We start from the raw sequence: 27,665 nt of genomic DNA on the forward strand, positions 1-27,665 counted from the left end.
AATCAGCCTGACCCTGAGCCATAATATTCCTGTTAAACTTCAAGAGATTAGTACACTCATTTCATTAACAAAAGCATTTGAATAAAAATTCAAGTTAAGAACAAATTTAGTAATAATAGAATTGATCTAGCTCCTATGAAAATCAAGAGAAAACCTCACATTGTCATTAATGGGGGCTGGAACTGGTCTTTTAAGATTACAGCTAATCTAGAGGTAGAACTAACCAAGAAGTCTGAATGTCACAGAAGGACAATACATATACCAAAGTTCTTACCTTTATGTTTCTAATGATATTGTGATCTTCTGGTAACTCAGGGTTAATTGCAATAACAATATCTTCATAGCCACCATTTTTCAGCTGAACCATAGAACCTCTCACTACAGGTACTAGAAATAAAAGAACCAAGCTCTTGAACACCCTCATTGTCCCTTTCTCCACAATTTTTGTTATAAAAGTGGTGGTACAGCAGCACTATTTATACAGTTGTTTATGGGCATTTTGTTTGTACATTTTGTATATTTTATGGCAAGTATATATGGACTGCTGTGTAAATTAAGTTTGCATAACTGTGCTCAATATGGTGGTGTAGGTTACATATTAATATACTGGGGAAATTCCTAAAGACTGAAAGAAGCTAAATCTGAGCTGTATTTCCTTATCCATGTACAGATGTGGTGCAAAATACAGTGAGCAGTTATCACATGAGGCAGATATTGCTCAGCAGCCTCCAACTTCATCATCGGGCCATCACCATTTCCCTTTCAGCCTTCACATACATACCCCACTGGAGTTCTGTAGCTACTCAGGGTACAGGTAACCAGCTCCTTTCTCCCATCCGAGTGTCCAGTAAAAGGCTTCCTATGCCAGGGAAGCAGAGGGGAAGCTGGGTCTCCCAGAATGACAGGGGGAATCAGAACACCATTGATATCTATAGTGGTCCAGGGAGCAAAATATCCCCTATTCATTGTAGCAAAGAGGCCTGACTTTCCAAAGCGTCTGGCATCATGGACCTTTCCAGACCACCCTACATCAATATTGATGCTTCTGCTGCAGTAATCAACAAATCTTTGGAGGACTTCTGATGATGAACTCTGAGGCCTGGTATGGTGGGCAAAGCATACACTGGTCCCATCAATGGCCCCAATACGGTTTGGGAACCCCAGCCATGCAAAGCCATTGATAATCTTCTGTGCAGTGCCCTAGCCTTTATGACCTGTGGCAGCAGCATCCTGTTAATACCTGCTCACACTTCCATGACAACAGCCCTGACAGTTGACCTATAAACACCAAACTGGTTATCTAGTGACAGATAGCAATCCGGGGTGGTGAGCTGTCAGATAACGATGTACGGGGGGCAGTGTTTGAGCATTGGCCTGCTAAACCCAAGATTGTGAGTTCAATCCTTGAGGGGGCCACTTAGGGGATCTGGGGCAAAATCAGTACTTGGTCCTGCTAGTGAAGGCAGGGGACTGGACTCGATGACCTTTCAGGGTCCCTTCCAGTTCCATGAGATAGGTATATCTCCATATATTATACATATGTTTCTGCAGGCTGAGGGGAACTCTTGGTTGGTTGCTGCAGCTCCAAGGTGAGCTCCACTCTGTTTGGCTCAAATGACCTTTTGAACTTTATAATTTACTCATACTAGTTCACTTCTAGCCCTCCTGGATTTCCTTCTGAGCGGAGGTTTGCATGCCTTCTGATTGATTCCATTGATTCCCCAAGTAGAATCCACGCACAGCCTACACTTACTTTCCACAGTTTTATTTCCCTCTCCACTGGCCCTTTATACAGTTCACCAAGTAGCATTCCAGCCATGGTCATGCCACCCTCCTGTCATAACTATAAAGGGAAGGGTAACAGCCCTCCTGTGTACAATATTATAAAATCCCTCCTGGCCAGAGACTTCAAAATCCTTTTACCTGTAAAGGGTTAAGAAGCTCAGGTAACCTGGCTGACACCTGACCCAAAGGACCAATAAGGGGACAAGATACTTTCAAATCTTGGTGGGGGGAAGGCTTTTGTTTGTGCTCTCTGTTTTGGGGGGAGTTCTCTCTTCGGACTAAGAGGGACCAGACATCAATCCATGCTCTCCAAATCTTTCTGAACAAGTCTCTCATATTTCAAACTTGTAAGTACAGCCAGGCAAGGCGTGTTAGTTTTATCTTTGTTTTCTCAACTTGTAAATGTACCTTTTGCTAGGGTGTTTACCTCTGTTTGCTGTAACTTTGAACCTAAGGCTAGAGGGGGTTCCTGTGGGCTCTTTAAGTTTGATTACCCTGTAAAGTTATTTTCCATCCTGATTTTACAGAGATGATTTTTACCTTTTTCTTTAACTAAAAGCCTTCTTTTTAAAAACCTGATTGATTTTTTCCTTGTTTTTAGATCCAAAGGGGTTGGATCTGGATCCACCAGGAGTTGGTGGGAGAAGGGAGGGGGGATGGTTGATTTCTCCTTTGTTTTAAGATCCAAGGGGTTGGATCTGTGTTCACCAGGGAGTTGGTGAAAGAGTCTCTCAAGGCTACCCAGGGAAGGGAGTTAGCCCATTGGGAGTAGTGGCAGTGGACCAGATCTAAGCTGGTAGTTAAGTTTAGAAGTTCTCATGCAGGCCCCCACATCTGTACGCTAAAGTTCAGAGTGGGGAAGGAGCCTTGACACCTCCCAAAAAAAAGATTAAAGCACCACCCTAAACTTAAGAACATCATCCAGTACTAGGTAGAAGGTAATTTTATTGCAGCATAGCACATAAAGCCAACTGTACAATTCTATTTTCCATTACAGTGGAAGAAGGAAATATGGCTCTGCACAGATTTCAGTTGTGAATGCCTGCACGCAAAATGGCTTATATTGCTCTTATAAAAACAGATTTAGCTATATCTTATCAGTAATGTAACTGCACTTTAGAAAGAATGAAAATACTTTTACAAAGCCATTTTAGACAAAAAGTAAACTCAAATAAACAGGGCCAACCATAAGCATGCATGTGACTTTAGCAAATATAGTAAAAAATAAAAGATTTCTAAGCTTAAAATGGTGTGGCTTTCCTTTCCATTCCCCACTTTTCATCTTCCATTCTTTCACCCCACCTCACCCTTAACTGTTTTGACCTCCTCCCTTATATCAGTTCTGTGACCTTGTATCTTTCTCTGGATCCCATCTTCCGGTGTCTTTAGTATTTCCCCCATCTCTTCCCTACCCAACACAATCAGACTGGCTCACAGCGATAATATGAAATCATATGGGAAGCTCTTGACCCCAGCCTGGCAAAGCTATTAAAATAATTCTCATTGTTTTTAAATGGGGCTTGTCTCTTTAAATTATGCACATAGGTGTTCACAGCCCTCACAGGTGTTCACTGGGGCTGCCTCTCTGTCTGGAAACCAGCAGCTACTGTCTCCATGATGGTGTTTGCACCAAGAAAAGAAGGAAGCTTTGCACAGCTAGCCCCACCCCCACCCCAATGTGGTGGAGGCAGGTTGAGTTAGGAGCAGGAAGGGAAAGCTGTGTGGAAGCTCTGCTTAACCAAGCCTTGGAGAGAAAGGGAAGTTTTCCTGGGTGCCCCACCCCAATGCTAGGGAGCATGATGACTGGGGGAAAATACTCAGTCTCTGTGGCTTGGTATGTGTTGTAAGGGGAATGCCCAGAAGTCCCCCGACAGCAGGGTGGGAGCAAGGATGAAAACAGCTCCCTCGGCCTTTGCATTTCTCTCCCTTCTGAGTCTCCCCTCATTTTAACCTCTCCCCATTTCTTCTCTTAACTGCTTTCTCTTTTCCCTCTTACCTATTTCCCTAGCCTCAGAGTTACCCAGAATCCCATTTTTTCTCTTCTTCCCCACTCATCCTACCTGCAGGTGCAGTAAAAGTTGAGGAATTCTTCAAGCCATCCTGACCTAGGCTTGGATTCCCAGTTGTTCAAATGTCCATCAGCCTTCTCTTGACCTACAACTCCCTGGAGAACAGCTCTTCAGGGTCACCAGTCCCTCCTCTGGCTGCCCCATGTCCTGCATGCTCCTGAGTTTCTTTCTCCCGGTCCCAGCCGAGCTCTTTTATTCCAGACTCCTCTGCTTTGGTCCATTTCAGCTTTTCCCCCTCATTTCTCCACTTGTTTCCTTTCCTTCCCATCACCTCTTTTCAGGTCCCTTTTCCACCCCTGCTGCTCCTCTGCCCCTCTCCCCACCTGCACTAGCCCAAAAGTGTTCAAAGCACCAAACCAAATGAACCTCTCTTCTTTAGACTCATAGACTGTAAGGTCAAAAGGGACCATCATGATGATCTAGTCTGACCTCCGGTAGATTGCATCCCACAGAAGGTCACCTATCCACTCCTGTAATAGATCCGTAACCTCTGGCTAAGTTATGGAAGTTCTCCAATCATGCTTTAAATATTTAAAGTTACACAGAATCCACAATTTACACTAGTCTAAAGAGCAAGTGATCCATGCTCCATGCTGCAGAGGAGGGCAAAAAACCCTCAGGGTCTCTGCCAATCTGACCTGAGGGGAAATTCCTTCCCAGCCCAAATATGATGATCGATTGGACCCTGAGCATGTGGACAAGACCTACCAACTAGACACCTGGAAAAGAATTCTCCGTTGTTACTTAAAGCCCTCCCTATCTAGTGTCCCATCATCGGCCATTGGAGATACTTGCTGCTAGGAGTCACAGCATGGCTCTATGCCATTGTAGGCAGTGCTATCATACCATCCCCTCCATAAACTTATCAAGTTCAGTTTTGAAGCCAATTAGGTTTTTGCCTCCTCTGCTCCCCTTGGAAGGCTGTTGCAGAATTTCACTCCTCTGATGGTCAGAAACCTTTACCTAATTTCTAGCCTAAACTTGTTGATGGACAGATTACATCCACTTATTCCTGTATCCACATTAGTGCTTAACTTAAATAACTGCTCTCACTAACTGGTATTTATCCCTCTAATGCATTTATAGAGAGCAATCATATCTCCCCTCAGCCTTCTTTTGGTTAGGCTAAACAAGATAAGCACTTTTCATACTTTTATATGCAGTTCAGACCGGGCTTGTCAGCGAAGAGCCAGTCTACTCCCACTTCAACAAAACAAGGAACAAAAGTAAAAATTCTGTGGGAGAACAGTACAGTAACTCCTCACTTAAAGTCGTCCCAGTTAACGTTATTACGTTGCTGATCAATTAGGGAACATGCTCGTTTAAAGTTGTGCAATGCTCCCTTCTAACGTCATTTGGCAGCCACCTGCTTTGTCCAGGAAGAGCAGCCCATTGCAGCTAGCTGGTGGGGGCTTGTAACCAGGGTGGACCGACAGCCCCCCATCAGCTCCCCACTCCCCTAAGTTCCCTGTGCTGCAGCCGCCCATCAGGCTAGCAATTGTTGGGCAGTTCAGCTGTCCCTCCCCTCACTGCCCTGTGCTGCTCCTGCCCTCTGCCTTGGAGCTGCTCCCAGAGACTCCTGCTTGCTGTGTGGGGGGGCAGGGTGGAGCTAATGTCAGGGTGTCTCCCTTCCTCCCTCTTCCACCCTCTAACTTCACCACCTCAACCAAGCTTCATAATCATCATAGCTGTGGACAGTATTAAATTGTTTGTTTAAAACGTATACTGTGTGTGTGTGTGTGTGTGTGTATAGTTTTTTTGTCTGGTGAAAAAAATTACCCTGGAACCTAACCCTCTCACCCCCGCATCCCATTTACATTAATTCTTATGGGGAAATTGGATTTGCTTAACATCACTTCGCTTAATGTTGCATTTTTCTGGAACATAACTACAACGTTAAGTGAGGAGTTACTGTATCTGCCACCTCTGATTTACATGCTGAATCAGTTCTGCCTCTGCAAACACCTGACTCCGAGGGTGTGTCTTCACTGACAAAAAAAAGGGTATAGATTAAAACAGGATAACTTATGTGTGATAACTATCCGGCTGTAAAAACATAGTGGAGGCAAAGTTCTTTAGTTTTACTGTGGGGTAAACTAGGTGAGTTACTCTACCCATAGGTGGGGCAAAGTGCTTACCTTCTGGTAAATACTATAGGTTATGACCAAGAGAAAACTCTCCTGCATTTGTTATCTCCTCATAAAAAACAAAAATTTAAAGGTGCAGCAGACAGAAAACAAAACCACATTAGTGACATAGCAACATACACCATGCTTCGGAGTCATTGACTAATCAAATGGCTAACAAAACCAGTGTTTTATTAGATTTGAATTTGGCCAATTGTTTTCAGTGGTGGTAACATTAGAGGTGGATTTGGCTTAGTATGTGAAAGGCTACATTCTTTACATTTGTTTGATGTTTGAGGATGCCAACAACAAGCAGACCAATACTCTGTAACATTTAACTTTTTTTGAAACATTTTCAAATCTTCTTTAAATTAACACCCTCACATTTTATGCATGCTGTAGCAGGGTGCTGGTGCAAAACCACCTAATTAGCCTCTGCCCGGTCAGCTCCAATCAAGGGAAGCAGATTGGGGCTGATGGAAAAGGCCTGATGCTGTCCTGAGGATTGGTAACACCTGCTGACCTGACAAGCCAAGGGCTATAAATGCTGGGGGGAGCCAGAAGGCAGGGGGCAGCCAAGGAGAAGTTAGTCAGGGAGGGAACTGGAGGCCCTCTAGCTGAAAGCTGACTCTGCCTGTAAATGAGGAGACTAAACCTGTAAAGCTTGTATATAGATGGACACTGGTGGTGGGACAACCTTAAGTAAATAAAGACACGGGTGTTGCACAACCCTGAAGCCTCTCTGAGCCTTATTGGGGAGAGCAAGCATCCCCAGGAAGAGGGGCAGGTTGTGAACCCTGTTACAATGCACAAAGCACAAGTTTCTTTATGAACAGTGGGTAAAAAACAGATTTACAAGCCCAAATGATGCTTGTGTGTGAAACTTCACTTTTTGTACATACAATTTTTTATGCAAAATAATAGGCACAAATGTAGAGGCTGCCTTCCGCTCCCTTTGACATTTTGTCAGAGGTATCATGGTAATGTACATGCAGTGATACAGTTAACCAGGAGTGCTGCCAGCTTTTCCGCCGCCTTAGGCGGCGACAGAATGTCCCACCCCGAAATGCTGCCCCCCCACAGAGGCAGCGGAAAGTCCCGCCGCTGAAATACCGCTGCGCTCGCCGCCCCCCAAATTGTAGCACCCTAGGCGACCGCCTAGGTCGCCTAATGGGTTGCGCCAGCCTTGCAGTTAACAGCTCATTGTTTGCATTATAAACCTTGATTTCTAGTAAAAATGGGCAAAAGAAGTGGTGTGTGGACTAGGTTTCAGTTATCATTTGAGTTGAGACTGACTCATGTCTAACTTTGAGGTTAGATGGTTCCAACTCTTGCAAGTATTTTTGAGAGTTTGACTCCAAAAGGCTGAAAACAGATTTGCAGCTGCATGTTCTGAGGGAACAAGCTCCTTAGGTCATAACATTCCTGGAAAATATCCTTCACTCATGCACTTTAGTCTCAACTAAACACAGTGCTTGGCTATCTGTGAATCAGCAATGAGGTGAGGACCAGCATGAAGTTCATTCGTGCCTCAGCACATCCTTCAAATGGGTGCACTTCTAAACCAACTGTTAACTTGCTGTTCCCTCCGGATGCCATGACACCCATAAGAGCTGAATTATAAAGACATTCACCATATAGGCAGCTCCAGGAAACCTCACTGTACATCTTCTTTTGCATACAGATTTAAGACCTTATCTCATTCAATTTAATTACAGCTTTTTCATCATAATATATATGTAATCAAATGGCATAAAGCTTTAGGTGGCATGAGTTAGGGTGCATATATGCAGTACATACAATGTAGTTTTAATTTGCCCTGGCCATTCAAGCATGCAGTGTGCATGCAGTATGATACTGCTACTAAATTACCATGGTTTCTACAGATCTGCATTTTGGCTTTCCAATAATTTTTTATATACTCATTTTCTGTGCTAATGAAATTTTTGCATATTTCTTGAAAGTATCTAAACAAATACTAGAAAAGTAAGTACACATCATCCAAAGTTTCATCTTAAGTCATAGTAGCTTTGTTGCAGTTTCTGTGATAATCACTTTCTTCTTTTTATTTAAAGCACATATGTTTGCACTTGTAATAAGGCAAACAGCTGTTAACAGCCGAAATCCTATCAACGCTATTATTGAAACACCGTACTCAATATTAGCAGTGAGATAATCCACTGGGGGAACAAACTTCACAGCTTGGGCTATATTAGATATTTCAGAGTGCAGGGAGGCTTTAACAATGGCCCATACAGCCATATAGTTTATAGTTATATTTTCTGTTGCAAAGCTTCTTCTCTAAATACAAATATTTCCTTGTTCCCAGCATCCTGAGGTGTCAGAGTGCAGGTATAGCACTGGTATAGCATTATCAAAGTTGTCCAGAGGACTTTCACTTGTTCTTATTTAGAAACTGACAGCTGAAAATGGAAATATGTCAGATTATACAGCATGTATTTAACCCTGTAATTAAAACTGTGGATCTGTTCCTTTCGAAGCAGTCAAATTGTTAGCAGCACAAGTGAGCGCCTATTCCAATTACCCAATTCAACCATCTGAACAGTGAAGGTTGCATGCTGGACAGATCCCATAACAGAACACTTGCCCTGGTAACTTGAGGGAGACTTGAGGAAGCACTTGTGAACTCGAAATCTCATTGAGGACAAAGATTCATGATATTGAATTTAATGGCCAGAATGGGCTAATTCTGTCCTCATCGAAAGCCTTGCAGCCCTACCAACTTTACTCAATTCAGCCTAGAATTAAGAAGTAAAAATGTAAGTAAAATTGTTGAGTCAAAGGCTTGCACTCTTCACTCCACTTCACATTTGGAGACCACCTGGCTCCCTTCTGTGGCTGCTCAGAAAGCAATATGACAATATTATGACAGTAAGGCCTCCCATTACAGTTGCAAGCACCACTTTTGCAATTCTTTAAAATCCATTGGCCAAGTCAGTCCAAAATCACCCCAAAACCAGAAGTTAAATCCTGGCCCCATTGAAGTTAATCATAGAACTGGAAGGGACCCCGAGAGGTCATCTAGTCCAGTCCCCTGCACTCATGGCAGGACTAAGCATTATTTAGACCAGAGGTTCCCAAAGTGGGCGATACCGCCCCCTGGGGGGCGCTGGAACGATCCAGGGGGGCAGTAGTAGCCTCGGGTGCAATTGGGGGGCGTTGAATAAAAATAAGGGGGCGGTGGAAGCATAAAGAAAGAATATAAGAAAATTTTGAAAAACCGTTCGTACATGTTTCATCTGTTGTGTAACATAGAGTTAAAGTTGTAGTGATTACTTTATTTTCCAAATAAATTCACAAATTATAACCGATCAGGTGTCAAGTCCGCCAACAACTCTTAACAAGCAAGTGTTGGCAGGCGAGCGTGTCGCGCATTGTTGGGAAGTCCAGCATGCATCGGCAGGAATATGTGCGTGCAATGACTTGTTTACAATACGATACTATAAATAGGCGACATGTATGAAATCTAATTTAGATTGTTTCTTAACTGTGTAAAAAGCAGTTAACAATAGTGCAATAAGTATTTAAAATTTTTTATTCATATTCAATACCTTCGATCTTTACGGATTACGGATCACATACAAAGCAAATTGTATTATTGTTGTTTCAATAAAACAGCAATTTACACGTGAGTATTTTTATACATTTTCTTACATATCTACCGTACGTTTCTGTGTCTCTAGTGCTTACTAATAATAAAATCGTAGCAGGCTTGTGTCAGTACAGTACTATTTGAAGTGTACAGTCAATATATTTGTCATATTTTTATTACAATATTAACGAAAATGGGAATGAAATCGTAAAAAAACTTAACTATTAACATTTATTTATATCTATCGAATCATCTGTGTTAATTGGTAAATAAGGCGTGTGTTAATAAGGAACAATTATTTAAATAAGGGCAAACTAAAACTATTAACTGATTTTTAATTGCATATTGATTATTTTTAATTAATTATTTCTTGATAAATTTAGTTTGATATTTGACAATTTAATATCAAATACATATATCTAATGCTGAGCAAAGAACAAAACCCAGTTTATTAGTTTCATTAGTATTTTAGTTTGGTTGTCTTTTGCCATCTTACGCAAAAACCACTGTATACCTGATGTCGTGGGCGATATTCTAATAACACATCTTCTTTACTATATTGTAGGACGTAGGTAGAAATATAGATACATAAAAGAACACAAATTTGTCACTGCATCTTTCTGTTTGTTTGCTTAAAGAAGGTAGATTTCCAGGGGGGCGCTGAGTAATTTTTTTTTCTGAAAAGGGGGGCGCTGAGTAATTTTTTTTCTGAAAAGGGGGCGGTAGGCCAAATAAGTTTGGGAACCTCTGATTTAGACCATCCCTGACAGTTGTTTGTCTAACCTGCTCTTAAAAATCTCCAATGATGGAGATTCCACCACCTCCCTGGGCAATTTATTCCAGTGCTTAACCACCCTGAGAGTTAGGAAGTTTTTCCTAATGTCCAACCTAAACCTCCCTTGCTGCAATTTAAGCCCATTGCTTCTTGTCCTATCCTCAGAGTTTAAGAAAAACGATTTTTCTTAATCCTCCTTGTAACAACCTTTTACATACTTGAAAACTGATCATGTCCCCTGTCTTCTCTTTTCCAGACTAACCAAACCCAATTTTTTTAGTCTTCCCTCATAGGTCATGTTTTCTAGACCTTTAATCATTTTTGTCGCTCTTCTCTGGACTTTCCCCAATTTGTCCATATCTTTCCTGAAATGTGGCACCTAGAACTGGACACAATACTCCAGTTGAGGCCTATTCAGCGCAGAGTACAGCAGAAGAATTACTTCTCATGTCTTGCTTACAACACTTCTGCTAATACATCTCAGAATGATGTTTGCTTTTTTTGCAACAGTATTATATTGTTGCCTCATATTTAGCTTGTGGTCCATTACTACCCCCAGATTCCTTTCAGCAGTACTCCTTCCTAGGCAGTCATTTCCCATTTTGTATGTGTGCAACTGATTGTTCCTTCCGAAGTGGAGTACTTTGTATTTGTCCTTATTGAATTTCATCCTATTTACTTCAGACCATTTCTCCACTTTGTCCAGATCATTTTGAATTTTAATCCTATCCTCCAAAGCACTTGTAACCCCTCCCAGCTTGGTATCGTCCACAAACTTTATAAGTTTACTCTGTATGCCATTATCTAAATCAGTGGTTCCCAAACTTGTTCCGCCGCTTCTGCACCTCCCATTGGCCTGGAGCAGTGAACCGCGGCCAGTGGGAGCCGTGATCGGCCGAACCTGCAGACGCGGCAGGTACACAAACCAGCCTGGCCCGCCAGGGGCTTTCCCTGCAGAAGTGGTGGAACAAGTTTGGGAACCACTGATCTAAATCATTGGTTCTGTTCAATATCTTCATCAGACCCAGAATTGATCCCTGCAGGACCCTACTCATTATATCCTGCCAGCATGACTGTGAACCACTAACAACTACTCTCTGGGAATGGTTTTCCAACCAGTTTTGCACCCACCTTATAGTAGCTCCATCTACGTTCCATTTTCCTAGTTTCTTTATGGGTACATCTACACTACAGCGGGGAGTCGATTTAAGATACGCAAATTCAGCTACGTGAATAGCGTAGCTGAATTCGACGTATTGCAGCCGACTTACCCCGTTGTGAGGACGGCGGCAAAATCGACTTCTGCCGCTTTTTGTCGGCGGCGCTTACTACCACCTCCGCTGGTGGAGTTAGAGCGCCGATTCGGGGATCGATTGTCGCGTCCCGACGGGACGCGATAAATCGATCCCCGAGAAGTCGATTTCTACCTGCCGATTCAGGCGGGTAGTATAGACCAGACCTATGAGAAGATCATGCAAGACCATATCAAAAGCTTTACTAAAGTCAAGATATACCATGTCTACTGCTTTTCCCCATCCATAAGGTTGGTTACCCTGTCAAAGAAAGCTATCAGGTTGGTTTGATACGATTTGTTTTTGACAAATCCATGCTGACTGTTACTTATCACCTTATTATTTTCTAGATGTTTGCAAATTGATTGCTTAATTATTTGCTCTTGAAGTACAGAAGTTAACTATAGAAGTTAAGCTGACTGGCCTGTAATTCCCCGGGTTATCTTTATTTCCCTTTTTATAGATGGGCACTATATTTGCCCTTTTCTAGTCTTCTGGAATCTCTCCCATCTTCCATGACTTCTCAAAGATAATCGCTAATGGCTCAGATATCTCCTCAGTCAGCTTCTTGAGTATTCTAAGATGCATTTCATCAGGCCCTGGTGACCTGAAGACATCTAATTTGTCCAAGTAATTTTTAACTTGTTCTTTCCCTATTTTAGCCTCTTCTGATCCTACCTCATTTTCACTGGCATTCACTACGTTAGACGTCCAATCACCACCAATCTTCTTGTTGAAAATCAAAACAAAGAAATCATTAAGCACCTCTGCCATTTCCACATCTTCTGTTATTATTTCCCCCCCTGCATTGAGTAACAGGCTTACCCTGTCCTTGGTCATCTTCTTGCTTCTAATGTATTTGTAGAATGTTTTCTTGTTGCCCTTTATGTCTCTAGATAGTCTGATCTCATTTTGTGCCTTGACATTTCTAATTTTGTCCCTACATACCAGTGTTATTTGTTTATATTCATCCTTTGTAAATTGACCTAGTTTCCTCTTTTTGTACAACTCTTTTTTTGATTTTTAGATCACTGAAGATCTCCTGGTTAAGCCAAAGTGATCTCTTGACATACTTCCCATCTTTACTATGCAGTGGGATAGTTTACTCTTGTGCCCTTAATAATGTCTCTATGAAAAACTGCCAACTGTCTTCTATTATTTTTCCGCTTAGACTTGCTTCCCATATGAAGTACTTGGAACTTAGTATAAAATGATAAGTGTTTGACATTTGCTAAACCTTTGTAACAATTCTGAATGTAAGATGATTGATTATGATTCTGCAGTGTCATTGGCACATTACACATGTAGAGACAGGAGAACTTCCAACATCTGCTTTTTTCACAGGCAAAATATAAATCCATGTGGATTTATTCCTTCTAAGGTCCCAGCCACATCACAAAAGCAGTGTTCTAGGAAATAATGGTATAAAACCTAAATTAAACAATAATTTAACTACCCCATTTTTGCTCCTGTGTAGAAAGGGCAGAATTTAGTTAAAACAATTTCTGAAAAGCATCCAAAACTAATATCATCCTGCTGGGCAGATCCTTATACTTATGAAGATCTCTTAGCAAGGATGTCAATGCTCTAATGTCCTTTAATAGTGTTTGAGAGAATGTGATGCAGTTATTTATTCCAGTGTATCCACAATGGAGTTTGTTTTACATGCCTCAGCCCACATTACTCCATCTTACCATTTTCTATGTAACCGAGTATATACATAGAATGACTCCATGGCACTGTGGGGTGTGATCTGACAGTCTTGTTAGCTTGTTGAACACGTACTTTCAAGTTGTATCTGCCATTTTCAGATCCAGAATAGATGTACCTGGAATAGGCACCGTCATGCTTGATAATGTCTAACCCTAGACATAAAAAACAACAGAATTAGCAGAAAGAAATTACTGCGTTAGTTAGTTCTTCATTGTTAGAAGGAAACTCAAAGTCAACGACAAGGGCAAATTCTGCTCTGACTTATATCTCATGCAACTCCATTGAGTTTGGTGCTGTATAAAAATCAGAGAATAATTTTGCCCGGGCTATTTATAAAATGACCAAGAGAATGTGTGACAGATTTTCGTTACCAATCTGCCTGGGCCACAGTTGATGAGGCTGGGCCACAGGATCATAACATCACAGCTATCAAAGCAGCTGTAAAATCATATTTTAAGTACATGACAGGGAAGTTTCATAGTAGATCTGGTATGTACTGTATAAAACAGGGCCATGTTTTACAGGTGTAAATTTACTTCTACTTCGACAAGACTATATGAGGCCTGGTAAATTTTTGCTCTTGGTGATGTGTAACATTCAGCCATTTTGTCCTACATGTTTAACAATTGAAGTAAAATGCACAATATAAGCAAAAAAAATCACCCCATTGCCACCACTCTCCCAGCCACCCCCGCCTCTGCCAACGGCAGCCTCGGGATGCGGGGCCCAGTTTAGGGCCCAGTTCAGGAGCAGGAACTGGGCTGTGAATGGCCGCTGAGCATGGACCGATGCCCAGCCACCAGGCCCAACAGCGGCCTCCAGCGCCACCACCACAGGGACTGCCCAGGCCTGACCCACAGCCTGTGCAGTGATAGCTGGTCTCAGCTTGTTCCCACGACTGTCACCTGCACTGCATGATTCCGGTAGAATGACCAGATGTCACAATTTTATAGGGATAGTCCTGTTATTTGGAGCTTTGTCTTATATAGGCAACTATTATCCCCCATCCCAATTTTTCATACTTGCTATCTGGTCAACCTAGGCTCAGGAAGGTGGCCGTGTCGGCAGCCAACTTGTTCATACAGATTAGTTTGGTGTTGGTCTTTATAGGATGTGATGTTGCATTAACAAGAAATTAATTTTTTTAGTTGAAACATAACTTCGTAAACATATTGCACTTAAGGTGCTTACCCACCCACAGCAGCAGTAATTACTGGCTATGCTTGGTAAAACTGTTTTGCCTTCCCTTTCCCTACAGTCAATCTAGTGCATTAGGACAGGAAGCAAATTCCTGGAAGAGGAAGTAACCAAAACAATCAACTCAGTCTTATTATGTCCTTTCAATAGTGGGATTCTAGGAAGGGGAGGGGAAAACAACCACACACACCTAAAAAAACCTTTACAAAGTTGCCATTGTGCAAAACAGTTATTGATCAAGACAAGACGTGAAAGCTACTGTGTATGTAAGTACTTGCTCTGCTTGAATGCAATTTACCATTCTTTACCTTTTATTTTAGCAAGTTTATATATCTTTGCTGATTGAATGCTGCTTTCAAACCCTTTTTCTACTGTTGATTTAGCTCCAGTTTGTTGAAAGTATTTTTAGTAACGTAATGTGTCATTGGTTTATGATTGTCTTTCAAACCTCAGAGGAGGCACATGTAGAGACTACAGTGTACAGAGAGTGAGAGGAGCAGGTTTCTATTCCTAGTGCTGTCACCCTGAGACTTTCTAAAAGTCAGTTAGGCCAAGTTCTCAAAGTTGAGCACCTAGATAAAAGTGGTCCTTCTTTCAGGGGTTGAGACGCCATAGCTGCCATTGATTAAATGGGAGTTGTGGTTGCTCATTGCATCCAGAGACCAGACCACTTATATCTCTACCTATGGATTTAATAGTTAATTTTGTGTGCCAGTGTTTGAAAGACTGAGCTTTAAACAGGTAGTTAAAATGGGGGCTGAAAGCAACTGAGATATCTGGATAAAAATCGCTACAGATTGAAGCTAGCCCCTCGTAATCAGTTCAGTATTCAAGTTATCTCATCCTGCCCCAATACCTAACTTCTCTGAGAAGTAATTGATCTTCCTGAAATTTTGTGTTCCTTCTCTCATTCCAGGACAGAGTTTTTCTGGGAAGTTTGATAAAAAAGATAAATTAGTTAAAGCATTTTAAAGCTATGGTATTTTGAAAACTTCCCCAACATTCACTTCTTTTCGACATCCAGAATTGCTTGGCTGATAAACGCAATTTGTTTTATGGATTTTGCTGAGGAGAGATGCCTTTTAGTTTTGAGGGGAGCATGATAGATGTAAAGATATATAAAGAGTTGGTTTTAGGTATACAGGTCACCATCCAATACCCATTAAAGTCAACGGGCGTGCTTCCAGAATCCTTCCATTAACTTTAATACCTGTTGCATCTGGCACATAAAAAGCAACATTCATTGAATAACAGTTATCAATATTTATAGTATAAGGATTTTTTAAATAACTTAAATGTTTATAAATATAAGCAGCCCTTCTTCTGACTCCAGCCCCTGTGTGAGAAGTAGGGGCATGAGCTGAAGAGCAGGAGGCCATGAGACTCAAGGCTTTTACAAAAGCTAAGACCATTAGATTCAGTTTAATTTCAATGGAAAAACGATTTAAAAAACAAAATGTTCTGCAGTGTTTGTAACCCCAGCACTGTACTAGCGCAGGGGTTCTCACATTCTTTATAATGTGGACCACAGCTCCTGTCATTTCTGCCTCCCCTCCCCATCACATAACATCACTGTGGCAACTTCAGCAATTGCTTACATGAAAGAGTCACACTGAGAAAGTATTTATGTATTTGTATTTTCTTTCAATGTAGTTTAGCAGATAGAGATGAGAAAAGTGCCAGCCCCATGTGACCAGCTGCCGATTCACAGACTGCCAGCCAGCACTCTGCAGAATAGCAGTGGTCCAGGAACCAGAGTTTGAGATCTGAAAGTAAATGTAATTAAAAACTGACTACTCTGTTTTCATTGTCTCCACTGAGAAAAATACAAAAACTGAACAAGCAGCAAGAGTAGTCCCTGGGCTCAATTCTAGTCTCATAGGACCTATCACAGTAGCTTTTTGGTGTTGGCCTGCAGTCCTGTCCCTGGGTTCAGTTCTCAGTCTGTCCAACAGATTCTGTCACAGTATCCCAGTTATAGCCCCTGCTGGGCTAGCTTTCAAACTCTTTCAGCCACTTCTGGGCTTGCTCAAATATTGTCCTTGCTCTGATAGGGAGCAGTGCCCCCAGGGCTTCTTCTCTGGAGATTCTCCACTGGTTGCCCCAGCTCAGTCCCTCTTTACTATTCTATTCCACCCCTTTCAGGGGTAACAAAGTTCAACAATTACTGAACCTCTTCCAGGACTTTAGCTCCTTCTCTGGGGTTGCTCTCCCTTGCTCAGAGCTTAAGCTACTTCCATAGTGGCTGGGGGGGAGGGGAACCCTATATCTAGCATCAGCCTGCTGCTTCCCTTTACCTACAGACTATGTTTCCCTGGACCGTATCCTTCTAAGCCCCAGTATCTTCCTTGCTTTTCTGTCTGTAGCCAGCATTGAGCTGTCCAGCCCTGCAGCCAGTCAGGAGCACCATGCTTGCTCCTCTGGCTCTAGCCAGCAACTGATCTGCTCTGTCCAGCAGCTCATTTTTATATGAGCCTGATGGAGTATGATTGGCTGCTCCCTACAGCCTCTCTAGACAGTTTGGAGGACACAGCTCTACTGTTCCCTTTCCTGTGGCCTCCAGCAGGGGTCCTCCAAGTCCCTGCTACACCCCATCACACCTCCTTTATAAAGTGCTTTGAGATCTACTGATGAAATGCATTATACAAGAGCTAAATATTAATTAATTAATATTATTACAAGAGTGTGCACGAGCAGGCTTAGGAGCACTTTCTACTTCTATACAAAATGTGTATCTTTCACTCCACCATAGGCTGCCCTTCTAGCTAACCACTGCTAACAGGGGGGTGTCAGTCCTGGTGGGCAGTCATGGTCCCAGCCCACATGTCCTTTGGAATGGACAGTACTGCCAACACTGAGCCCGAACCAAAGCTCATTGAAGTCAGTGGATCAATGGATCAGGTCCACTGTTAACCTCTCCTATTGTACTCAGGAAACATAAGCAGCCAAATTATTGATGCCTCCCCTAGAGATGCGTTGGAGGTGAAGTTGGGATTGCCAACCTTCCAGGGTTGTCCTGGAGTTTCCAGGAATTGAAGATTAATTAAGCTTTAATTAAAGATTATGTCATCTGATGAAACCTCCAGGAGTACATCAGCCAAGCTCTTTGAGCCAAGATTGTCAATTACAATGTGTGTGAACAGCAGCCACAGCAATGAAGTCCCAATTGCAGTTGGGTCCTCAAGGCACTTGTGCAATATAAATGAGAAGAAAAATAAGAGCCAATCATAATTGGTGAATGAAAACTTGGATCTATCATTTTTGACTGTCCCACTAAATAAGTATTTATATGAGAGATCAGAGCATCCTTGAAGGAGCTGTTTTGGTCTATTGGGTAAATATAATGTGATTTTGGAAACATAACTGGAAGAATTTTTGTGTGTGTATTTTGAAAATCCACTAGATGTCAGTGTAACCAAAGCATCAAACTGCTAGACAGCTCTTAACTGGATGTCAGTTAACTGGAGAACAGGGATGTCCGTGGAACAATATTTATAGACCCACTTACTCCATGGACACAGTACATCTGAGGACTGCTATGTTTTATTGTTACTCTAGGAAATATTAACAGGAACAATTTCACCACTGATTACTCTGACTCTGTGATGTAGTTCCTACCAATATATAACTTCTGAGGAGTAGAAATATAAACACTTGTGAGAACGATGAGCTGGTAGTACCCTCCAGTTTAGAGGTAGGATGAGCAGGCAAAATGAAGCGCTACTGAATAGGTGTTTTTGCCGCTCCAAGCGGCGGAAAAACAAAAAGCCACAATCGCGATCGGCAGCAGCTCCACCGTGCCACTTTCCTCTTCGGCGGCAATTTGGCGCCAGGTTCATCCCTCTGAGAGGGACCGAGGGACCTGCCGCCGAATTGCCGAAGAGCCCGATGTGCTGTCCCTTCCCCTTGGCCACCCCAAGCACCTGCTTGCTGAGCTGGTGCCTGGAGCCGGCCCTGGGTGGAAAGCAGGTAAAACTAGGGCCACTTGTAGGGTTGCTAATTTTGGTTGGATGCATTCCTGGAGGTTTCCTCTCATTACATAATCTTTAATTTCTGGAGACTCCAGGACTCTCCTGGAGGGTTGTCAACCCTAGCCACTTGAGGAGTTTAATGCCTGTGAATGCTGCTTTGTGACTGTAATTTTTCTCTTTATAACTCCCCACAAGAGACCTTCCTCGCTTTTCTCCAGAATGTGACGACTATTCTTTCAGACATAGAGGAGTGGTTCAGGCTCTCTCCAGAGACCATCAGGGCTGCTCTCAAATCCACCAGAGAGATTGTTGCAGAGTGCTACGAGGTGCTCCCTCCCTAGGTTGAGGGCATTTTCTATTTACAGCGCTCCTAGCTTTTGCATTGTCAGGAATGAAGGACCAGCCCCAAACACAGATCTCCAGATAGTGATGACAGTTTAATCACCAACTCAAACACTCCTAGGCTCCCAGGCCAATTTTTCTATCAGGAAACAACTCAAATATGTATGATTGGGCAGGTCATCAGATGAGAAATCCCATGTTCATGGAACATTTCTCATTAATTGACAAATAAAAAATAAAACACAATCCACAATTCCCATGATTTGTTCTGTTTTACTGGTCTTTATGCATAATACATTGCACCTCCAAGCCTTCTGTTTATTACACTCTACTAATTACCCTCTTGTGTCCCATTCACCTATACCCAAAAGACATGAAGAAAACCACCAACATGCACCAGAAAAACAAAACTGGGGAGTCATATTGCCTTTACATGTAGAAGAGCAACTAAGAGAAATTTAATTTCTGAATTTCATTTCATGGCATAAAAAAAACCACCTGGGAAATGTAGAAATTGCACTAACCAAACAAACACCCAGATGACTCTCTCAGACAGGGCTTGTTTTCACGAGTGATTTGCAGTTAATATGGTTGTAAAGGTTAACCTGGACATTCCCCAAATGTTTGTTCCAGGCATAGTCCAAACGTGGTAACTACCTTGAACTGTCAGTTAATTAACTTATACAAAATCTAAGTGTAGGCATACCCAAGTTCGCCAATACATCTATATGACTAAGTATACTTCAGTGGAAGCAGCAAGAAACCCCATACTGGACTGTGACATTCCCCAAGGTATAATTTGGAGGGCTGAGTAGTGGTGTCTCCTCAACTCTCCAATTGGGGTGCCTTTTACACTGCTTCGCTTTGAGAACAACCACTCCTGGTCTATTTATACACAGCCTCTAGAATGCAAAATCACTGCCAGCTGAATTATATGCATGCTTCTAGCCAGCCATTCCTGAACTGTATTGCAGAGTGACACCAGTGAATTCCCAGTCCAAGACTTGTCCCCAGAAATTTGCATCTTGTACTGCCCAGTTCTTTCCTTCTGTACTGTACAAGCTTATAGAAAGCCCATCATTTCATAAATGGAAAATGATATGCACAAACCCTGCTATCTCAAATTAAGTCTCTCAACCACTTCAATTCAGACATACACTGGTTTAGATCAAACAAGTTTATTTAACTACAGAAAGATAGATTTTAAGTGATTACAAGTAATGAGGCAGAAAAGTCAGAACTGGTTACAAAGAAATAAAAGGTAAAACGTAAACTAATATCTAAATTAACAAACTAAGTAAATTTAAAGCAAAAGGTTTCTCTCACTATATGCTTACAGCAGTCTGGTTGGATTCCTTCAGCCAGGACTCCTCCCCCCAGTTCAATGATGCTTCCTTCATCTTTCAAATGTTGTTGATGCCATGAGTAGAGATGAGGGGAGAGAGGTGATTTTAGGGATGTGTTCCACATTTTTATATCTTTTCCTCCTCTTTGAGAATCATCTTAGGCTGGGGTTCAGGTGAAGCCAGTCTGTTTACATGGGAACCCCCAACTGCTCCATTTCCAAGATGTAAAGTTCTTACTCACACCCTTCTTCCTGCCAAAGAATGGCCACTTACCCCACTGATAGTCCATTTGATTGTGTTGACACCTGGCTGAGGCTTCAGTTTGCCTTTTGTCTCTGAGGAACTGGTACGGGCTGCTTTCCCAGACTTGGAATATCCCTTAGTAACATCATACACAGAATCTTATGACGTTACATAAAATGTTGCCACATATTTTACCAGAACAATAATGATCAGCAAATTATGAGTTTTCCGATGATACCTCACAAAGCATAGTTTATACAAGATTTATCATAATTTTGTAAAAGTGGTGAACAAAAAGGAAAATGGTGTGTCTCATGGACAATTATGGAATAATTAACCCATGGAAAAGTTTCTCCCTAGCCCCCATTAGTGATAAGCTGATGATCTGAAGCATGAGGGTTTATGTCCCTTATAAAATAATTTCACTCCATCGAATATAAATATGGATGTTTTCATTACCCATAGAATGGATGATCCTTTCCCATTTTTGGAGGGTCACATCACACAGCATGATGTTGCAAGTTGGGCTTGCAGGATATAGGAAAGATGAGTGAAAAGCCATCTGCTGAATAGCTTTTCCTCCTTGATGCTGCATGCAATTGCTTCTACATATGATGTGATAGGTGGCATTCCTGCTAATTTGGCATATATTGTCTTCTCTTCTACTATTTTGCTTTTGTTCTTTCGTTAATAGTTTAGAGTTGAAATGTTGCATGTGATTGGTGATTATATCAGGAAGAAAGTGTTTTCCATATGCCCATAAGTAGAGTTGTGCATGTACTTAAGCATTTGCAAGGCCATCAGAAGTATATACTTTGTTTCCTACTCACTGAACATAACTGAAAGGATGTGAAGGTATGTATGAAAATGACAGATTACAGATCTATCTAATTTCTTATTAAATCTCACCTTTCCTGACAGCTAAGCAACTGGAAAACAAAAATAGAAAGACATAGTTTTTGCTACTTTTTAAAAAATAAAGCACAATAATGTTGCAAAATTCTTGCAAGATTAGAATTAAATTCTACATCTAGATTGTCATTTATATTCGTGTCTTACTCTACTGAGTACATGCTTTTAAATTCAGTATTTAGTCTATGTACATGTACTGTAACATAGCATAAAGTAATTTAAAGGAGAACAGAAATACACATAAATGTACATCTATTTTAAAGTCAATTCACTTAATTTTCAAATGTATTACAAAATGATTTAAGTCTCCCCTTATGTATTTTAAAAATCACAAACAGAACAAATCAAGATAGATTCCTACTGAACTTTCATCTTACAATTAGTTTTATTACATTCTGAGCTCAGGACCTCCCCTTCTATTTTTCTTGTGTAAAATGCAAACGATCATACTTACAGCTATTGATACAGCTATTATAGACCCAGCTACTATTAACACTATTGTTAAAACATTACTACCTTCATTGATAACATCATCATTAGGAGTACTATCAGGCGAGGATTCCTTTGGAGGGATAAACAAAGCTGCTTGTGCTATATTAGACACTTCTGAGGTCAGGGAGGCATTATCAATGGCACGTATTGCAAAGTAGATTATGGTGCCATTTTCTATTGTGACATTTTCTGATTTAAACTGAAATGATTCTTTGGTGCCAGCAGGTTTAGGTACCAGACTAGACGTATTCACGGAAGTAGCATCCTCAAAGGTGTTTCTCAGGGCCAGAAGACTTTCACTCATTTTTATTATGTATTTGTCAGCTGGAAAAAGCGAGGAATACAAGTAAGAGTGTGTTAGTAATGCCTATTATATTATCTGTAACTGCAAGCACAGTACAGGATTTGTAGAACAGTTTTGTATCTTTATCAGAACTCCAATGATACTCCATTACCATCCCTACCATTTTCTCCAACCTCACTATTGATGGGCCTGCTTAATTGACTCCCATCCTTTCTCTGAAGAGCTCTGGGCAGGATTCCTGTTAGAACTTGTCTGTTTCACAGTTTAATTGGGTCAATAGTCTACTGTTAACTGATGTGGGGCATTCCCTCCCTTCATGAGCACTAAGTGCATTATATTATTAGCACTCTTAGCTCCTGCTGGGCTGAGCAGCAGGAGACCAAACCCAAGAATTCAAGATGAGTCTTCCACGTGGCAGTGCAGAAAACTGCCACTAAACTGCCCCACATCCTGGGCCGGCTCCAGGATTTTTGCCGCCCCAAGCAGCAAAAAGAAAAAAAGTGGGGAAAAAAAAAAGCCGCGATTGCGATCTGCTCTACCGCCGCCGCTTCAGTCTTCGGCGGCAATTCGGCGGCGGGTCCTTCGCTCCCAGAGGGAGCGAAGGACCCGCCACCAAATTGCCGCAGAAGAGCCAGACATGCCGCCCCTCTCCGTTGGCTGCCCCAAGCACCTGCTTGCTGGGCTGGTGCCTGGAGCCAGTCCTGCCCACATCCACGCCTCCCCACCAGCTTCCCCCATCCCTCCCATACCCATATACCCTTCAATTGTCTCTGGTGAGTATCCAGGTCAAGTATAAGATCAAATAGTACATTTAAAAAACACAGCAGTACAGGGATATGTCCCTGCATCCTGGTCAACATTCCCTCTCTAAAAGCATAGACTGAGAGATAGGAAAATGCCTGCTCCATTTGCCAGCATAAGTAGAGTATCAGGGATGTTGCTGCAAATGTGCCTGGCTTCCACAGTTGTCACTTCAAGGCTGTTTGGTTCTGTTCTGCTAGTGGGTTTCCAGGTCTTTGTTTGAGTTGAGTTCTACCTCCTGTCCCGCATCTTCTTTTCTATCTCTGCAGAGCCGGGGGATGGGGTAGCAAAAGAGTGCTATTCCAGCTCTACACCATCAGAGGATCCTCCTAACTGAGGTTATTCTCCCATTGCTGGCTACTCTAGCTATACGGTTGTTATGACCAGGAGGAGGAGTGCAAAGTAGCCACATAGCAGAACCTAGACCAGTGCTTTGGGGATTTAATGGAGTTGTTGGTTTATTCTCTGGTGAGCTGGTTGACAAGAGCTGTAGGCATATGTAAAGATTTTAATCTGAGGCTGCTCTCTGTGTGACTGTAGGACTTCTATCTCAACCCCTCTCTGGCTTGTACCGATGTACACACTGTAACACAATTGAGTCATGGGACCTGGCTACAACATACTTAAAATGTGTATTATAGAGGAGACCTAGGTGTGTCCCCATAAATGGATTAAAGCCTTGGACTGTCCATGGTGTAACTGTGTCCCCTGACTTATGTATAGTTGCAGTGTAGACAGGGGCTAAGCCTTGGAAGAGTCACAGGTGAGTATGTTTTTGATTTAATTTGTTTGCCTTTTTAAGCTAGCATTGGCTGGTTGGTATACAGGTTTTGCATTTCTGCTGTAAAAGTGTCAGGGTTTGGGAATATTTCATGTTTCTCAAACATTTTTGAAGGATTAAGGGGGATTAACGTTAATATCATATTGACCAGGTAATTTACTGGTTACGCCAAGGCCTGATCTACACTAGGAAATTTTAGAGAGAAAATCTAGGGGAGGCCAGGCCACAGTGATGGTCACATTTTTGCAGATGGGAAGACATAACTTTTGTCCTCTGCTTGGCTGGCTCATCGTATGTAATTTCAGATAACTGACAACAGTGTATCACTTCCAGCTGATTAAAACAAAACTTCCAACTTACCTTGTCCCACATCAAAGTCATTCCCGGGAGCTGTCCAAGACAAGTGAATTTTATCTTCTTCATACTGAGCCTCAAGGTCAATAATTTTACAGGGTGGGAACACATCAGTAATTCCTCCTGAAGGAACATTTTCCATTACAAAAGAACCTCCAGAGGCAACTCTATTGAAACTTCCTAGCTTTGCTTGAATTTCATCATCACTAGGTTCAGGTCTCGGTGCATTCATTTTAATTTCACCTGTCCCAAAAAAGATAAAAAAATGCTCATAATATTTGACCATTACAAAACTCTAAATCATAGCACACTTTCTTTTTATCTAGCATTCCTTCTCACTTTAATCTATTTTTTTCTTTAGCTTATTCAAACATAGTGCAAAAATTAGTGAGGCTCAGACAGAAAACAAAGTGAATTTCAAGACCTGCATCCTTGCACAAAACTAAGGCAGACCCTAAAAGCAAACCAGATTTCAAGGGTAGTTGAAAGTAGCAACAGTGCCTATTATCAGTTAGGGTATTTAAGGTATTGAGCAGGTGTCAGTGGGAAGTGATTGTGATAAGGTAGCTTCCACCCCACTCTTCCTCGGTATTGCAGGCAGCGGAAGAATTACAACCTTGTAGGCATTTCCTTGTTTTTCTGGGTTAAAGTTGGACGCATTTTTATGTAGACTTAAAATTCAATATATTCTAAGCTTCTAGAAATACAGAAAATTGTCTCTCTGTGTGTCCATGTCTGTGTGTGCAAGAAAGAGAGAGAGGATATGAAATGCAAAAACTAACATCAATCCACGTTTAAGGTTGAGAAATCAGGCAGTCAAAAGTAAAGAAATTCCAAAACTTAAGTTTTCTATCACCATATTTTTTCCAGTCCTGTTGCACAATTTGTCTGGGTCTTTTTGGTACTGGTAAAACAACATTAAGGTTTATATTTAACAAGGAAAACAGGAATAGGAAATACTACATTGTGCAATGTAGCCAAGTGACCACTGAGGTGCAAATCTTAATTGTTGGAACTTCCTGAGTTTTTTGGGTGCCTTACAGCTCAAGTTTAGAAAGCGCTTCTTACTCAGTAGAGCTGCCACTCTGTTTACCCAGAATCAGATTAAATGATGAAAAGTAAGTTACTATTTTTCCCCAGAGTTGTTAACCAAGTTCCATCTGCAGAGCCAACTGTTCTCTTCAAAGTACGTCCCCAGTTACACCTGTACAATCCCATTCTTGACCATAGTGTTGTATAGATGTACGTGAGCATGGCATTTGGCCTGCAGATTATGGAGACAATGCACAAACCAGAAAGAACACAACTTGATATTCAGAACCTCAGCATCTGCAGGGCTGGGAGTTAGAATAGCTGTGTGGTTAACCTCTAACTAGCACAAATTTGTTCTGGAGCGATTGAGCCACAACAGTGTAGAATTCGACAATACTATTTTTACAAAGTCACTTCAGAATAAAGCTATATTTGAATGATGAATTAACTGTATTTTTTGCACTTAATTTCCCTGGGGCTTTTAGTCAAAACAGAAATGCAAAAATAAGGGAAAGAGGAAAAATATACTAAGTTACACACACACTCACACAAAGTGTTTTCTACTTCATGAATGTTCCTTACCATTTTCTATGTAGCCTGGAACATACAAGGCTCGACTCTGCCTGCGGCGAAGTCTGACAGTCTTATCTTTCCCTTGGACACGCACTTTTAAGTTGTATCTACCATTTCCTCTGAAAGATGTAAAGTACTTTGAATAGATTCCATCATTCTTGGTAATATCAGCACCTTGACATACAAATGTTAATAATTAATCATCCAAACAAGGTACCTTTTGTTACAAAAGATCTTTTCTTGCTGTTCAGTTCATAAACATACATCGGGCCTACTCCTGCTTCTAGTGAAATCAATAAGAGTTTTGAGATGGACCTAGGTGAAAACGGGATTGATCCCATTGTGGTGACATAAGCTCATTATATATTTAACAGGAGATAACAATATGGCATTAAGCAATAGAGGGTCCTGTGGCACCTTTAAGACTAACAGAAGTATTGGGAGCATAAACTTTCGGGGTAAGAACCTCACTTCTTCAGATGCAAGAAGTGAGGTTCTTACCCATGAAAGCTTATGCTCCCAATACTTCTGTTAGTCTTAAAGGTGCCACAGGACCCACTGTTGCTTTTTACAGATTCAGACTAACATGGCTACTCCTCTGAATGTGGCATTAAAACATGTAGCTGTGTATTTACTGTTATTTTAAATAATAACCACTAGTTTACTAGTTCTAAACTACTTAATAATTCTCTGTGGTCTGTGGAGCCCTCCTTGGTGATGTGCAGACTAAAACTCTTTGAGATTGAAGCAATGGTGGAATGTAGGGTTGTGGGGAGGAAAGAGCCTGCTGTCTGTACTACGTGGTTCAGAGAACAGAGAAGTTGGAGAATGATCACATCACCTCTGCAGGCACAGTAGATTTAAAAAAGGAGAATAATAATCTATGTAATTCATCCTTTTGAAGGAGATGTTTTTAACATAGCTGTACTGCCTGTAGAATATAGCATGTGACAAGTTTTAGAAACTGACTCTCACTCTCTTGTTGTGCCTCCTGCATCCCCTCTGTAAAATATACACAAGTTCAAACAGTGAGTACGGCTGAATCAGGCCCACAAGACTCCCTTCTGTCCCTGTGCTGGCTATTTGCATCGGGGTAACCGCACAGGAGAGGAAGAAGACTCTGCACAGCCACTACACACCCTCCTGCTTGGTGCAGTTTCTCTCTCCTCCTTCCTAACACACCCAACAATGTAGCTGTGCCAGCATGTCAGGGCACATGTGCTGCACCACTTTAGACCCAGTGCAGTTTATTCCCATCCTGAAGCAGTGGGGAGACCAGAGTCACAGTTTCCCCTCACTTATGGCATACGCATGACTGAACCCTTAGTGATAAGCTTGGAAGTAACATGCAGAGACCGATTCTAAAACACATACCACAAAATGGGGATTGTACAAATTTCTAGACAAACTGTAAGGAAACAGTGGTGAAGAAGAGAAACCACCCAGCAGCATGGAAGGAGTTAAAGAGAGCCTTTGGGCCCAGCTAGCCCTGCCCTGTATACCTGCAGCCAATGTCAGGCCTGGAAGGGAGAGAAAAGGAGGGAGCCTGCCTCAGTTTGAGGCTGACTAGTGAAGAGACAGGAGCTCGGTGCCTCTCTACCTGAGGGAAGGGTCACTAGGCTACGAGCAGAGGCAGCCACCAGGAACCAAATACTGTCTTCCTGGGCAAAGGAGCTGGAGAAAGAGGTCTAGGAGCACGGGGCCTAAGAGGAGCCCAGGGGAACAAAGCTCAGACACCTTGTGGGGGTTCTGACCCTGCTAAACTTACTACTGCCCCATATGGAGGAATCTGCAACCTCAGCAGGATGCCGCCCAGGGTCCACAAGGGGTGCTACTAGAGACAAGCCACCACAGGAACTTGGACTTTAGGAGTCACACCCCAGACTGAAGGGACAGCAGTGGGAAGTAGCCCAGGGCTGTGGATATAGACTCTGTGCTGAGAGG

At 42.0% G+C, this 27,665-nt stretch overlaps 1 protein-coding gene across 1 annotated transcript in view; it reads right to left on the reverse strand.

The window, feature by feature from the left end:
- Positions 1-27,665, reverse strand: part of LOC117882101 (calcium-activated chloride channel regulator 1-like) — an 81,253-nt gene that overhangs the window by 29,725 nt on the left and 23,863 nt on the right. Inside the window, exons 12-13 of the mRNA XM_034780082.1 lie at positions 25,731-25,895; positions 24,123-24,359 (exon numbers count right to left, since the gene is read on the reverse strand). Coding sequence (XP_034635973.1) covers positions 24,123-24,359; positions 25,731-25,895 — 402 coding nt within the window. The remainder of the gene's footprint in view (positions 1-24,122; positions 24,360-25,730; positions 25,896-27,665) is intronic.

The sequence above is a fragment of the Trachemys scripta genome, chromosome 8, assembly GCF_013100865.1.
Source record: "Trachemys scripta elegans isolate TJP31775 chromosome 8, CAS_Tse_1.0, whole genome shotgun sequence".
NCBI lineage: Eukaryota > Metazoa > Chordata > Testudines > Emydidae > Trachemys > Trachemys scripta.